This window comes from Ascidiella aspersa, chromosome 2 (genome assembly GCF_963924565.1).
Source record: "Ascidiella aspersa chromosome 2, kaAscAspe10.2, whole genome shotgun sequence".
In the NCBI taxonomy this organism is placed as follows: domain Eukaryota; kingdom Metazoa; phylum Chordata; class Ascidiacea; order Phlebobranchia; family Ascidiidae; genus Ascidiella; species Ascidiella aspersa.
The window spans coordinates 22,172,599-22,187,209 of record NC_139448.1 but is presented as its reverse complement, the minus strand read 5'-3'; the positions used below and the strand labels follow the sequence as shown (position 1 = coordinate 22,187,209).

Sequence of the window (14,611 nt, the reverse complement as noted above, 5' to 3'; positions counted from 1 at the left end):
CTATGAGCAAATTTTAACCATTTCACAACTTAGAGAACATAAGGGAATATTTAGAATGCCTATTCATTTCAAATAATAGGTATTATAGAATAACAAATCCCAAGTAAATTATTATTATCACTGTTTTTTTTTTCTCTAAAACCAATGTGCCAACATGCTAATAACAGCAACTTTTTTTCTTTACGCTAATAATAATAAATCTCTGCACCTGGCATTACAAATTATTGCTTGCCCAATTTATTTTCAATCATCTTAGAGATTGGAATTCTTTATTGTATCATATAATTTTCTGCTTGTTTATTTTATTTTTACATTTCGGAAATGAATTGCATCAGCAATAATGTATATAGGCTTATTTGGAACACTGAGTTGAGCTCTTTACTACACAAAGCCAAGTCCTACTTTAAACTTAGCACCTGAATGTAAACCATAACTTTAATAGCAAAATTATCAGTATCACTAAACATTAGAATAAATTAACAAAATGTTAACAAAATCATGTCAAATAAAAAGGTACAACAATAATAAACAAACTTACTGTTCATTTGGAGAAAATAAATGTTCACCACTTTGGTTGGCGTATGTCACTTTATCAATGACTACATTAGAAACACTGTTTGATTGAACTTTGAAGGAGTCAATGTTTGTGCCTTTCAATAATGTTGACTTATTTGTATGCTTCAAAGTGTTGATTGCTTCCAACGAAGATTCTGATTTTCTGTGAAATGTTTAATCTAAAAATCAGTCTTTCGAATCTATTGAATCGTTTAATGTTGCATTTTATGTGCAAAATGCAACAACCACTTTAGCAATCTATGATTTTAAAATAAATTTAAGTTAAATAATAATGTCTGTCACATGGAAGATTATCTAGACATAAACTGTAAAAATCAGAAGCTAACAAATAATTAAATATGTATTGGTTTATATATAAGAAAAGTGCTTCTACCACATTTTTACAGGGGATCTTATATGTTAGGGGCAGGGGCGTAGCGTGACCATTTCAAAGGGGGGTGTCCCGCAATTTCAACTTAGGGAATTCCCCGATTTTCCGTCTGACTGTAATGAATAATGACGTCATAAAAAATAAGCAGAAACACTTAACGTCCAGCAAAAGAGAACACGTGCGTCGTAGGAACACCCTTAGCGGATACGGGCGGAGCCCAAAAAATTTTACGTTTCGTGTATTCTAGACGCTAAAAACGGCGATTATTAGGAGCTTACGGCTCTTTAAATTTGTCTATTTGACGTTAGAAAAGTACAACACTCCGTTCACTCATTCACGTCCGATTGGCACGTGATTTCAATTGTGCGCGAAAACTATTAGATTGTGGTGTCAGAACACACTCTGTGACGTGTCAATCACAAACTGTTGCACTTCGTTGTCAGCAAAATTAACGCTGCTTATCAAAAAATCTGGTGATATTTGTAGTTTAGTTTCGCCGATTGTATGAAACGTGGCTTCAAAATCGCCCTTTTTAAACTCGGTATAATTAGTAAATTATTCAGCTGAAACTGTACAAAAAGAAAACAAACAAGTAAGATGGCCATTTATTTTTAGTTAAGCAGGAAGCTATAGTTCGACGACGTTTTAATAATATATCATCTCAGCGGAAAATGTTATTTAGACGATTCATCGTGAAGGGAGGCAGAAGTATCTAGGTCATTAATAAAAAATAAATCGATTGCACAGCGTGGATTCGAAAGGAGTTAAATGTTAGTGAAGCGATAGCAATATTGTTCTAGTGGACAGTGTTTTTGAAGTTTGTCAGTAAAAGCACGAGTTTCATCCAAAAATATGACATCTCCAGAAAGAAAGAAGCAAAAAGTTAGAAAAATCACATCGTATTTTGAAACAAGGAGTGTCACTGGTCGTCTGGTCGATTAGAATTGCCAGAAACGAGCCATGAAAAAGATAAAACACAAATCGAATCAGCGAGTATAGTGTCACCTCAACAACAATCGTCTGGAACTGGGTCTCCAAATGACATTGGAAATTTCGTTGGAGCTAATATTTCGAGGGAGACAAAGCGGAAACTTTTGTTAAATCCGTGGATGCCAGACGAAACTTACGTATTTCCAAGACTAAAAAGAATGAAAAACAACAAAATCTGTTATGTGTCCTTCCATGCATCATGGCTTAAATCGCATCCTTGGCTTGTTTACAGCGATGTAGGGCAAGGTGCATTTTGCAAACATTGCGTTCTGTTTGCACCGGAAAAGGCAGGAGGGTCATCCCTAAAGCAGCTCGTCAAAACTCCACTACGGAGTGCAGCAGAATACGTAAAAGGGACTGCGTTGTTGAAAGATCACGCATCGCTCGAATATCATAAAACAGCAACCGTAAAAGCGGAGTCATTTCTTCAGGTCTTAGAGAGGGGAGACGATTCCAGTTAACTGCACTACCTTGTTTAGAAAAACTAAGCCCGAATCCGTCGTAAAAGATTTAAATATGAGTAAAGTGAGCCTATTAGAGTAACCATGACTAATCAAAATTAGTAGTTCAAAAACTTGCCAATCACAAAACCACAAACCAAATTTCACACTTACTAAACTACCACCCGATCCGTCAGGAATTAGTGCAGTTTCAAGTAAAGGTATACAGCAATTAGGGCATCCAAAGGATGGAAAAGTCTGACTTTTAGACTTTGAAGTCTTGGGACAATGTACTAATTTGACTTAACAAATATGCTTAAGAAGATTAAATTTAATAATACCTGCCAGCCGAGCCCAAACACTAACGAGCACCCTAACCCAAATAATGTGCATTGATTTAGTAATAATATAAACACTTTCGTTCCGAATACATCAATGTGTGACGTAACAATCCTATATAACCTGGACTAGAAATTATCTTATGCCCACCCGAGTTTGGGCTTTTTCACCAGCATTCAAATAATTATTAAATTAATGCACATTATTTGAGTTAGGGAACTGGTTATCGTTTGGGATCGGGTGGGTCAAGTATTATTAAATCTATCTCATAGTTTTTTGTAAGTTTTTAGCCAATATTTTTTATTTATATCTGCCGGAAGTTTACCTAAAGATACAATTAGTGCAAATTCTCGCTACCTCAAGGTCTAAAAGTCAGACTCTCCTGCCTTTGGATGCCCTAATTGTCGTAGACCTGTTTAATTTCTGAACAGATCGGCTAATTTCTGACAGATCGGCTGAAACTACACATGCGTGTAAACTAATTTGGGCACTTTTTTGGTCGTACAAAGCTCAAACAAAACTAATGTGGGCACTTTTTTTTACCGTACGTAGCTTGAATAAAACTAATTTGGGCACTTTTTTGTCCATACCTAGCTTAAATAAAACTAATTTGGGCACTTTTTGGTCCGTACGTAGCTCAAATAAAATTAATTTGGGCACTTTTTTGTCCATACCTAGCTTAAATAAAACTAATTTGGGCACTTTTTGGTCCGTACGTAGCTCAAACAAAACTAATGTGGGCACTTTTTTGTGCCGTACGTAGCTCGAATAAAATTAATTTGGGCACTTTTTTGTCCATACCTAGCTTAAATAAAACTAATTTGGGCACTTTTTGTTCCGTACGTAACACAAATAAAATTAATTTGGGCACTTTTTTGTCCATACCTAGCTTAAATAAAACTAATTTGGGCACTTTTTGTTCTGTACGTAACTCGAATAAAATTAATTTAGGCACTTTTTTGGCCGTACGTAGCTTAAATAAAACTAATTTGGGCACTTTTTTGTCCGTACGTAGCTCGGATAAAACTAATTTGGGCACATTTCTGTCCGTACGTAGCTTAAATAAAACTGATTTGGGCACTTTTTGTTCCGTACGTAGCTCGAATAAAATTAAATTGGGCAGTTTTTTGTCCATACCTAGCTTAAATAAAACTGATTTGGGCACTTTTTGTTCCGTATGTAGCTTGAATAAAACTAATTTGGGCACTTTTTCGAAACTTTCGTGAATCAAAAATGGAGTACATAAGGTATTATATGTAATAATCTTTGTAAAATAGTGATAATGTGGGCTTCAGGAGACGACTGAAGGTCGAATTTAAGTAAAAAAACAACTTTCAATTTTTTTTTTGCTTGCGCACTTACGTGAAAAAAAGTGCGCAAGTGCCCAAAATTTTGCACAAATGCGCAAAAAAAGTGCGCTTAGCGGGAACACTGTCTGTGAGACACCGAACTTGAGCTTGGTGTTTTTTCAATTTATGCACAAAAGGAGCGTTTTACCTTAGGTTGTGCAAACCTTTTAAGGCGCCCAGCTTTTTTCTGGCTTCCAAGCTTCTATTTGAAGTATGCCAGATGCACACTATTTATGAAGGTGGAAATGTCGCGCCTTTCGTGTGCTGGAAAGATGGGAGCCATCCAGGTTTTTTTTTAAGGTTTGTTTTGGGTGACCGCTAAGTAGTTTTTAGAGACCGCAAGTGTTTCATTTAAATACCAAAAAGTTGCAAGTCCAAAATTTGGGAAACCGCTGGAGAAATTTGGGGGACCGTTTTGGTCCTCCAAAACACCTTAAAAAAAACACTGGAGCCATCACTCCCCAATTCTGTTTTAACCGAACACATTTTTATTTGTTTTACCGTGCTCTGCCAGAGGCCTATTATAATCAATTTATAACTTCATGCCAGAGTAGGTGTGATCTAGTGAGAATATAGTTTTATTAGCCATTACATTCCCACTCTAATTGCCATACCGAAAGTCTAGAAAGGTCAGCTTGGGTATGATTTTGCAAAAATGGTAAACACGGATAGCAATCTGTAAACAAATTTGGAATCAGCCTGCCAAACTTACCTTCAAACGTTTTTTAAAGTTAATGCAAGAAAGACAAAATATTTTTTGTTGAACGATGTAATAGATAACATTATTCTAAACCTTTTGCTAATTCATACCTTTTAAAACTAAACACTTGAGATGCTGCATGCCAATTTTAACTACAGTGCAAAACAAGGTATTAACATACTCTAGGTTAATTCTTACCTTTTAAGGTTCACTACTTCATTATGAAGTTCGTCATTTTCTTTTTTTAAATGTGACACTTGCAATGATAACCTTTCATTTTCCGAATTTGTGTTATTTATCTAAAAAAATATATTCCAGTAAAATGATTTTTTTCCATGTAATTTTATTTTATATTTTGTTCAGGGAAATGTACCGTGCATAAAATGTTAATCATTTATCAAAATTCTTTTTAGTTTTAGGACCATTGTCTGTCCATATGTTACATTAAATCAAGGGTCTCAAACTCAAATTGCTCTGAGGGCCAAATGAGGACGTGTAAAATGCCCAAGGGCCGCAATTCACAATAAATAAGAACACAATAAAATATAAACACATGTAGGCTGATTTTAGGCTATAGTTATTTGTTTTGGCTACTTTACTGGCAGCGTTTTTCAAGGACAAGGATCTCGATATTGGGCTTCAAATTGTCAGCAGAAACAAATCTTAAAGTTGCTTGCAGATGTGGACTGCCTAATGTTGGCCACGAAACTTCTTTGTTTGCAAAATGCTGGTTTAACTTTTTATTTTTTTACTTTGCCCTGGTAAGCATATTATTTATCGCGGTGCATTGTTTCGAAGTGCAAACCCTTGTTATACTTCTTCATAACAGAGATCTTCTGCCGGCAAATAAGTCAATAACTATAGTACCTCTGACCGCGGTGACAAAATATAATTCCTCCCACTTATCTTGAAAAACTTTTCTTTCGTCTGTGATTTTTCTCATTTTTGAAGCAAAAGACAAGTGTAATTTAGCTTTTTAAGCTATAGAAATTTATTTCAATCTTAGGCTAGAACAATCAAAGTCTACAACTCGACAATCAATTTATACATTATGAGATGACCAATTACACTAACACCTGACTGACGCACTTTCCAGCGTTATTGTGACAACTGTACAGAGTTGAATAGGCAATGTGACGTAATAGTAGCTCTTTTACCGCATAAATGGTAGCGTTTGAAAGTGATATGACAGTGAAGTTTGGTGAGTATAGTTTCAGTTTTTTGAAGCAATTTTAGAGTGAATTTTAACTTTCAAATCTGATAAAAAAAGATATGTGGCACTTAAATATTGTTAAATACTTGGAAATCCAAAATTTCTACACGGGCCGCACAAAATGTTCTCGCGGGCCGCGTGTTTGAGACCCTTGCATTAAATGATGGTCAGCACATCCAACAAGATAAAATTAGTTTCAGAATAAAAAATATTAGGCTAGAATTTGCCACTTTAATGGAAGGCTTAGGATCTTTTCTTGTGATATCACCCTAAAATGTTTCCTGTTATTTCAGAAAATGCACATTCACAGGCTGTTACCTTTATTTCCCCTTAATTTTCTCATTAGTTTTATACAGGTGTTAGCCTTTCTTGTATGTACCTACTTTTTAGTTAACCTGTGCTTATTAATAACCCAATGTTATTGATTCATTCGAATTAAGGATGCCATTTGAATTAATGTTAATAACAATTGTCTTGTTTTTAAGTGGTATAATATATAATTTTGTGCACTTGTGTGCAACAAGTTTATGCTTGACATTATTGTTGGCTTCATGACGATTGCGTCAAGCTCAAAAGGTAATCAGCAGAGTCAAATCTAAAAAAGAACTGCAATGTAATTAACAACAAAATTACAAAGTAAGGAATCCGTCATGCTAAATTTCTTTCATAAAAGTTGACACAGTGAGAAAGTATCGTGAGAAAAAGACACAGTGAGAAAATATCAGAAACCTGTTCTGTGTCTTTGTTCTATTTTTGAGACAAAACATTACAAAGAAATATTTTTGAAGGGGCGGAAATCAGGGCTGCGGAGTCGGTTAATAAAAACCTGAGTCCGACTCCCACGTCCGACCAAATGTAAGATTTTGTCGAGTCCCGAGTCCAGCTCTGACTCTACAGTAGGCCTACCATATGTCCTCTTTTCTCAAGAAAACTGAATGGTCCTCCGAGGACGCTCAAAATGTCCAAATTTCCTCTTTTTTCGCATTTCGAGTTAGTTGCTCATACTTTTTTTTTGCGCTAGCTTTAAGTTAATATTTAATTTTTGCATTCCAATGGTTTCGCTGTGTTGTACACCACTCCTACAGAGCTGTACAAACTTTGTTTTTGCCACCTTTAACATTAAAACGACAAACAATTTTTTTCGCAAATCTTTTCTACTTATATGTTAACTTTTTTTAGCACAAAGTCTCTTTTAGTGGCATTGCATGTTTTCATATCATTGAAGGTATAACGGCCCTATTTTAAAACTTATAGATAAACGACAAAATTCATCCACCGTTCGAACTATTTTTATCCATGTTTTATTTAATTGGATAACAGGCTAGCAACAGGGGACTCAAACTTTTTCGCACGAATCAATAATGTTTTTGCAATATTGCTGCTCTTGTTGTGTGTTATCACATCTTTTGAGACATGATAACGCAAAGTTTAATTTTTGCGCTTACATTTTTATTTGCGCTGACATCGCAGCCTTACAACTGTGGAGTGAATGCCCTCACGACACGTTTGTCAAAATCATCTTGTGCACGAGCATTCGAGCAATTTATTGTGTGTCCAATGCTAAAATCCTCCTGAATTTACAGTTTAGCGCCAATTAAACCCAATTTTTTCGCGCTTTGCGCGACCGACGACAACCTTCACTATTTTCAAGTTGTCTCAGTGATACTTAATTAAAAATGCCAAAGTGCTTTTCGTAGAGAGGGGGAGCAAGGCGAAAATTACCAAGGAGGACACGGCTGAAAAAGATTAAGAACCACTTGTCTATGGCATCAGGTGGTTCTCAGCCACCAAATTTAGACAATAACAAAGTCAAATATAAGCTATACATTATAATGCTGAAAAGGAAAACTCTTTTTACTGATGAGCTACGCCAGAAGTATCCGTGTTTTAGAAAAAGGATGTGTTAATTTCCAAGCTGAATGCAATACTTGTTTTTCTCAAACGTAACAATTCTACTTTTGTTTTACTTGCAGGCAAGAAAATGTCCTCTTTTTAAAATATGGTGGCCCCACTCTACAGCCTGTATTTTTTTAACCATTTACGCAACTAAATTAAGGTGGATTTTTTGCAATCCACTCATATTGATGTCATAATTGATCCAACCGCGCGCATTACATGGTTTAAAAATATTTCACCATTTGTTATTACACTTTTACAACTTACATTTTGCGGCCTTAACATTTGATACTGCGCATGCGCACGTCGGACTCGGGACTCGGGTAGTTTTACGTGGTCTTACCAGAGTCCAGAGTCCGACTCCGGCAAAACAAACCGACTCCGTCGAGTCCAGAGTCCGACTCCGCAGCCTGGCGGAAATTAGCATTTGCCCTGCCTTAACATTTAAGGTTTGGTAAATGTGATCCGTTTTAAACATCTTAACTTATATTTGATTTAAATATCTCAAACATTTCCCTTTAACTTTGAACATTTAAATTTTCCAGCGTCTGTAGAAAATATATAATGAAGTTTATGAAGATTTAATTAAGATTTTTTGATCAGCATCTAATACTGTAACAAAAATCAAGAAGGTCGTAATAGATCAAATTAATGAGCTGAGATCAAAAGAAAAAAAAAATATATATAAACATTAGTGTAAATTAAGAAATTTGCTTAAAAAGAAATCTTCACAGTTGGTAATACAATTTTGTATGTACCAGTGAACAAAGAGATTTTTTATAAAGACCAGTGTATTTGTTCAGGGTCAAGACCAGGGGTGTAGCGTGGGGGGGCATCTAGGAGTCTTGACACCCCCCTTTGAAATCTCAGTAAACAATTATCACAAAACTAAAACCGTGATTCCTGCAATGTTACATCGAAAACATTGTACCTGGCGTTGAAAACACGTCGGTGCTTATCGCCGCCAACGCCTAATCACCGCTTGTTATCGTTGTTTCATTTAGCATTTCGTCTGTCAATAACTCAAGTACTGTAATCTTAATCAAGCTTAATAACGAAAATATATTTTATTGTTGGGACAAACATTTTCAACAACGTAGAAAACAAGCTTGTAAGGTACAGCAAACGTCTTCACCGCAGGTCGCTCTATCGAATGTTTTTTATTAGCCTCAATCTCGAAAGAGAGCTTGGCCGTCGCATTTTGAAACATAGATTAAAACGTCGGCGAACTATAGCTTTCTGCTAGACTGATAATAAATGGCCGTCTTACCGTAACTTCAGTAATAAGCCATATTTTTGTGGTTTTCTTGCTCAGTTTCAGCTGAATAATTTACTAATTATACAGATTTCTAAAAGGGCGATTTTGAAGCCACGCTTCATACCATCGGCGAAATTATAAACATCGTTAAGTTTGCCGACAACGAAGTGCAACAGTTTGTGATTGTTATGTCACAGAGGCTGTTCTGACACCGCAATTCCATAACGTATCGAGCGCAATTGAAATCACTTGAAAATCGGACGTGAATAAGGCAACGAGGTGTTGCAATTTTTCTAACGTCTATAGACGACTTTAAACAGCCGTAAGCTCCTAATAGTCACCGTTTTTAGCGTCTAGAATACACGAAACGAAAATTTTTTCGGGCTTCGCCCGTACTCGCTGGAGTTTGTTCACACCATACCCCAGGCCCCCTAGTTGGTTTGGGTTACTGATTATGTGACACAGTGGCGCATCCAGGGGCTGGGGTTTAAAAAAAACTATTGTAACCAAAATCTAACGCAAAACTCCGTTTTTGTCTTTTTTGGTCGACCGTAAACGCAATATATAATTTATCTCTTTCGATAATTGTTGAGGTTGGCTGATTAATTATCAAGTGTGAATTCGACAATTAACAGTTCGCTAAGTCAAACCGTCTTTTTGTTTTACGCTAAAAAGTCGAAGTTAGACGCAGCTAATGCTCCTTGCTGTTCGCTGTCTGCTCTAACATTAGATATTGGTTAACAACGGATTATTTTGAACTGAATCAGATTCTTAAAAGGTGGTATAATGATGACTATCGTGCGCGTTTAAAGTCGCCATTTTTATTTAATGATAGTTAACGCAAAATTGTTTTCTATAAGCATATTCTAAGACCACATATTTAGTGTGCAGTGGACACAACATACTTTACCTCAACCGCAACTTGTATTTTAGCTGACTTGGCACACAGCTAGCACAGATGTTGCGCTAATCGTCGCATAATAACACCAGGCAAAAACATTCTTCGTTTAGTATTGGCATAAAGCAGGTGGCCAAAAGCGTGACAGTAATTTAACGCTAGTCCCGTACATGGAACTTAAGAATCTGCGCTGCTTAAAAGTAAAAAACTCGACTATCACACGTATTTAACGGTCTTGGTTTAGTTTTTCGCCTGGCAGGAGTGTCGACGATGCATGTGCTCCTTTGCTGGACGTTAGTTGTTTCTGATTAGAATGTTTTATGACGTCATTACAATCACTATTTTATGACGTCACATCCGCCACTGTTTAATGACGTCATTATTCATTAACGTCAGACAGAAAATAGGGGAATTCCCTAAGTTGAAAATTCGGGACACCCCCCTTTGAAACGGTCACGCTACGCGCCTGGTCAAGACACATCACCTGTAGAATAGTGGGTTGGCTTATGTCCGATTCCACTTCTACATTCTAGTCGCAAGCAAGTCAATAAAGCAACACCTAGTACATCTCAAACAAATTTTTTAATGACCAGCAGATATAGGACTTGGTATTAACTTAAGTGCAAGTCTACCATACTTTTTTGGTAAGGCCGCAATTGATTTCCTTGATCAACTTGTAGACTCTAATGAAGCAAGATAAGTACCAGAGAAAGTTTAAACAATTTGTCGCTTTTCTGCACTAACAACAATTATAGCACTTCAAGAAATTGGGGGTAATTACTGCAGTCAGCGACCCTATTTTGGGTCGCCACATATAGGTTGAGTAACACAGATGTACTGCATGCCTGTAAATATGTTTTTGTTCACAAAGATGGTTACCACTGCTTAAAATCCTTCTACTGAAGTCCCATTAAAGGTTTGATGAGCATAACACTAACATTTTGTTGTAGACATTGCGGGACAGCATTGATGATTTTTACTGCAAAAATTTAAGCTCAGTAAGCAAAAGAAAATAATAACCCTTTTCAGGCCTGTGGAGTGGATAAATATAACCTGGGTGACACTCCCGATTTTGACACCGGCCAAAAAAGTAAACCCGAGTTGTGTGTTTTAAACTTTTTCCAATGACCATCATTCTAACTAAACAGGCTGGATTAAAAAATCCGAAAAGCAAACCATAAGAGCTTAAACATTCTGGCGCCAAACAACTGGAATTTTTAAAATAGAATTCATATGATTTTCTGAAAAAGCAAGAAATGGGTACTCAACCATTTCTAAACTAGTTTTAATAACTCATTCCCTTTTGCACAATATATTGTGTTAATTCAATGCTTATCCTCTTTGAAAACTTTTAGGATGTTGTTTGTCCTGCATTGCCTTATATCAAGCAACAAATGGATTACTAGGTAAAATGGAAGAAAAAAAGTTTGATCCAAGTTTGTGGAATGCAAACTGAAATATTGATCCCGGATCAAGGTAATCTGATCCATGCCCCCAGTTATGAATTCCACCCTTAAATTTAGGCTTCTTAAATGTTTAGCATTACACTCTTTCGGGGTTTTGTAACTGATACACCTAAATTGAAATCCTGTGCATAGTTTAAGCTAACTAACAGGTATTTAGTGACAGGCAGTGCAAACGTTTAGGCATAAGTAAAATGTTATGCGACTTAAAAAAATATGTTTGCAATATTTATGCCTCTTAGGAAGATCTTACGCTATCCGTAGCATTACTTTTTGGGTATACTGATTAGCACATAATTTATCTTCTATAATCATGGGCTATAACATGAGGCTATAGTAGTTTAACATGTTACAACGTAATGTAAAATAGTGATCAAGAGCCCACAGTATAATGGATTGTTTCATTTAGTTTAACCAAACAAAATTCAGGTAGACTTTGTACATTATCGTGGTTATTGTAGGTGTAATTAATTTTTAACCAGTTAGAATAACTGGTAAATATTCTATTTAACCTGGGCAACACCGGGTATTTCGTCTAGTAACAATATATTGGGCAATTATGGTCCATCTTAGGAATGTTGATTAGATGGCAACTTTTAACCAAATTATTTCGAATTGCTTTGAGATATCAAACATCGGACATCTCTAATGATGACAAGTTCTATTTTTTTGGAAAATTTTCTTGAAAAAAAAATTTGGTTAAATGATTAATAAAATTTAATTGCAAGCTGAATGCTTTTGGGGAAATAAAAAATTGTGCTAAACTATACCATCAACTTTTTTAGGCATATTTTCAATAAATTAGGAAAAAAAAAACTAACCATTTCTTTATCCAGTTCTACATCAGTCTTGACTGTTAAATGTTCACTTTGAGTTTGCAGCATTTTACAGCTATAATAATTCCGGTACAATCTCAGCAGGTCAGGTGGCTTCGAAGTATTAATTCCCACATCATGCCAGTCATCAAAGTCCTATTATATACATAGTAAAACATTCATATACACAATGTGGAAATTTTTTTTTATTTTTTTTTTATTTGACATTTTTGTTCAAGAAACCATTCCACACATAAACCTTACATTTTGAAATAAATTGTTTGGGGATGGTTTGTTTTGGGGATATGTAGTTTTATGTGTTTATCAACATAGTGAACACCTAATTTAGTTAATTGCCATAAGCCTATAATCTCAGAGTTCTTATTATCATTAGGAATTATTACGAATTGTTAAATAGGGTTTTTGGACAGCGATTGTTTAAAAGTGTTTTTGCATTCAAAATTGCTCTGATTACTAACAATTTTCCCTTTCTGTATACGTGTACATTGTTATCGGGTTTTGTCATGAATGCTTTGCATCTTTTTGTTATGTAATTTTCTCCTTTTGCGATTAGCATGCAAAATAAATCTATTATTGTTTGTACTGGTCACCCATGCGCAGAAGGTGAACGCCAGAAGGCGAACGCGTTGATTTAGAAGTTATTATTTTTCCATCTTTGCATGGATAGAGCTGGTCAGTAATGGCTAGGGATGTTCAGATTTAACTTTTTTTTGAAAATTTATGTTTTCTGCTTGATTTCTCATTATGTGTCACATAACACAAAGTTTTCACCGCAGACACCCAAAAGTTACCACACTAAAATTGCTAAAATCTGGGACTTCCCCTAACACGATACTGTACGTTTTTCTTTAAAAACACAGAAACCTTGTAATTTTTATATCAAACAATGGCAAGAAAGCATCACTAATCTATTTTCCAGTTTTATGTAACCTAAAATGTATTTTTAAAGCCCCCAAATCCCTACTCCACACCATTTTTAGAGCTTTCATTTAATTTATCACATATATACAATAAAATATATTTTAACAAATTGTTTTTTATGAAAAGCGAAGTACTTTAATTAACAGTGGATAAAGAAGGAATATAACAAAAGTATACAATGTCATACTTGAATAAATGTAATAAGGAAACATCAATGAATAGCTTTTTTATTTTTTAACCAAGTTTTTTTTTAGAAAATCTGGGTATTATCGCCTGTGATCTCCAACAGCCTGTAACAAGTTGTACGTTGCTGTGGATTGTCGGTTAATATAACAGCACAATCAGTGTTTAATTTTAACCCCTCTTTCTGTGGCATCATTCACAACTTTAACAGTACTTAAAGACTTATCTTGTTGTACCCATTAGGAGGACCATGAATCGGGAGAATGCGTCCGCCAATCACATTTCTGATTGAGTAGTGTAAAAATAAACCAGAAAAGTGGTATAACTTTTTATGATGCAAAACTTGCCTTGGTGAAAATCTTAAGGTTTTGCAGTTGCAAAAAGTTTTCGGGCAATTGTCGCCTTTGTGTCGTTTTATTTGTGGGTGATTACTAATGTGACAAGTTTATCTAGAAAAATAGCATCATTACCCATCTGTTCAGACCACATAAACATTTTTGGCCATAGAAACTTGTCCCATCCACCTTGAACTGTGTGTTTCACCTGCTTGATCTTCTTCTTCTTTCGTATGGATGATCTTATTATTCCAGTTCAAATGACGGGGCAGAAGTCGAGATGCCAGCGGATGGTCCCTTCGTCCAAGAGTGTCAGACCATTTGTCCCACTTGGTTGTCACAATGAAATGCATTTTTGAATAATTTATTGATAATTTGTTGCAACAAAACCAATCCTCAATTTTTTGTATTTCATTTTGCATTATATTTTCTAGGCTTTTCAAATCGGAGGCGTAGAAAACAGTATCATCGGCGTATAGGCTGCAGTTAATTTTAGTGTTTGCTGGCAAATCGTTGATATATATTTGAAATAGAAGGGGGGATAATATACATCCCTGTGGGACACCGCATACAGGCATTAGACATGGTGAAATGTGAGAATCCACTTTTGTGTATTGTTGGCGATTTTCTAAAAAGCTTTTTAGTAATGTTAAAGGTGGGCCCCTGACACCATAGTGATTAAGTTTATGTAATAAAATTTGATGATCTACAGTGTCAAAGGCTTTTGCCAAATCCAGAAACACTATACAGCTTTGATTGTAATTGTCTTTGTTTAGTAACAAATTTTCGTAAAGCAGTGCTGTTGCAAGTCCTGTGGAATGATGTTTTCTAAAACCATGTTGGT

General features: G+C 35.5%; 1 protein-coding gene across 1 annotated transcript in view; it reads right to left on the bottom strand.

The window, feature by feature from the left end:
* Positions 1–14,611, bottom strand: part of LOC146164322 (RAB11-binding protein RELCH homolog) — a 66,051-nt gene that overhangs the window by 22,306 nt on the left and 29,134 nt on the right. The window contains exons 5-7 of the mRNA XM_083382874.1: positions 12,314–12,463; positions 4,963–5,063; positions 539–718 (exon numbers count right to left, since the gene is read on the bottom strand). Of these exons, the coding sequence (XP_083239000.1) occupies positions 539–718; positions 4,963–5,063; positions 12,314–12,463 (431 nt within the window). The remainder of the gene's footprint in view (positions 1–538; positions 719–4,962; positions 5,064–12,313; positions 12,464–14,611) is intronic.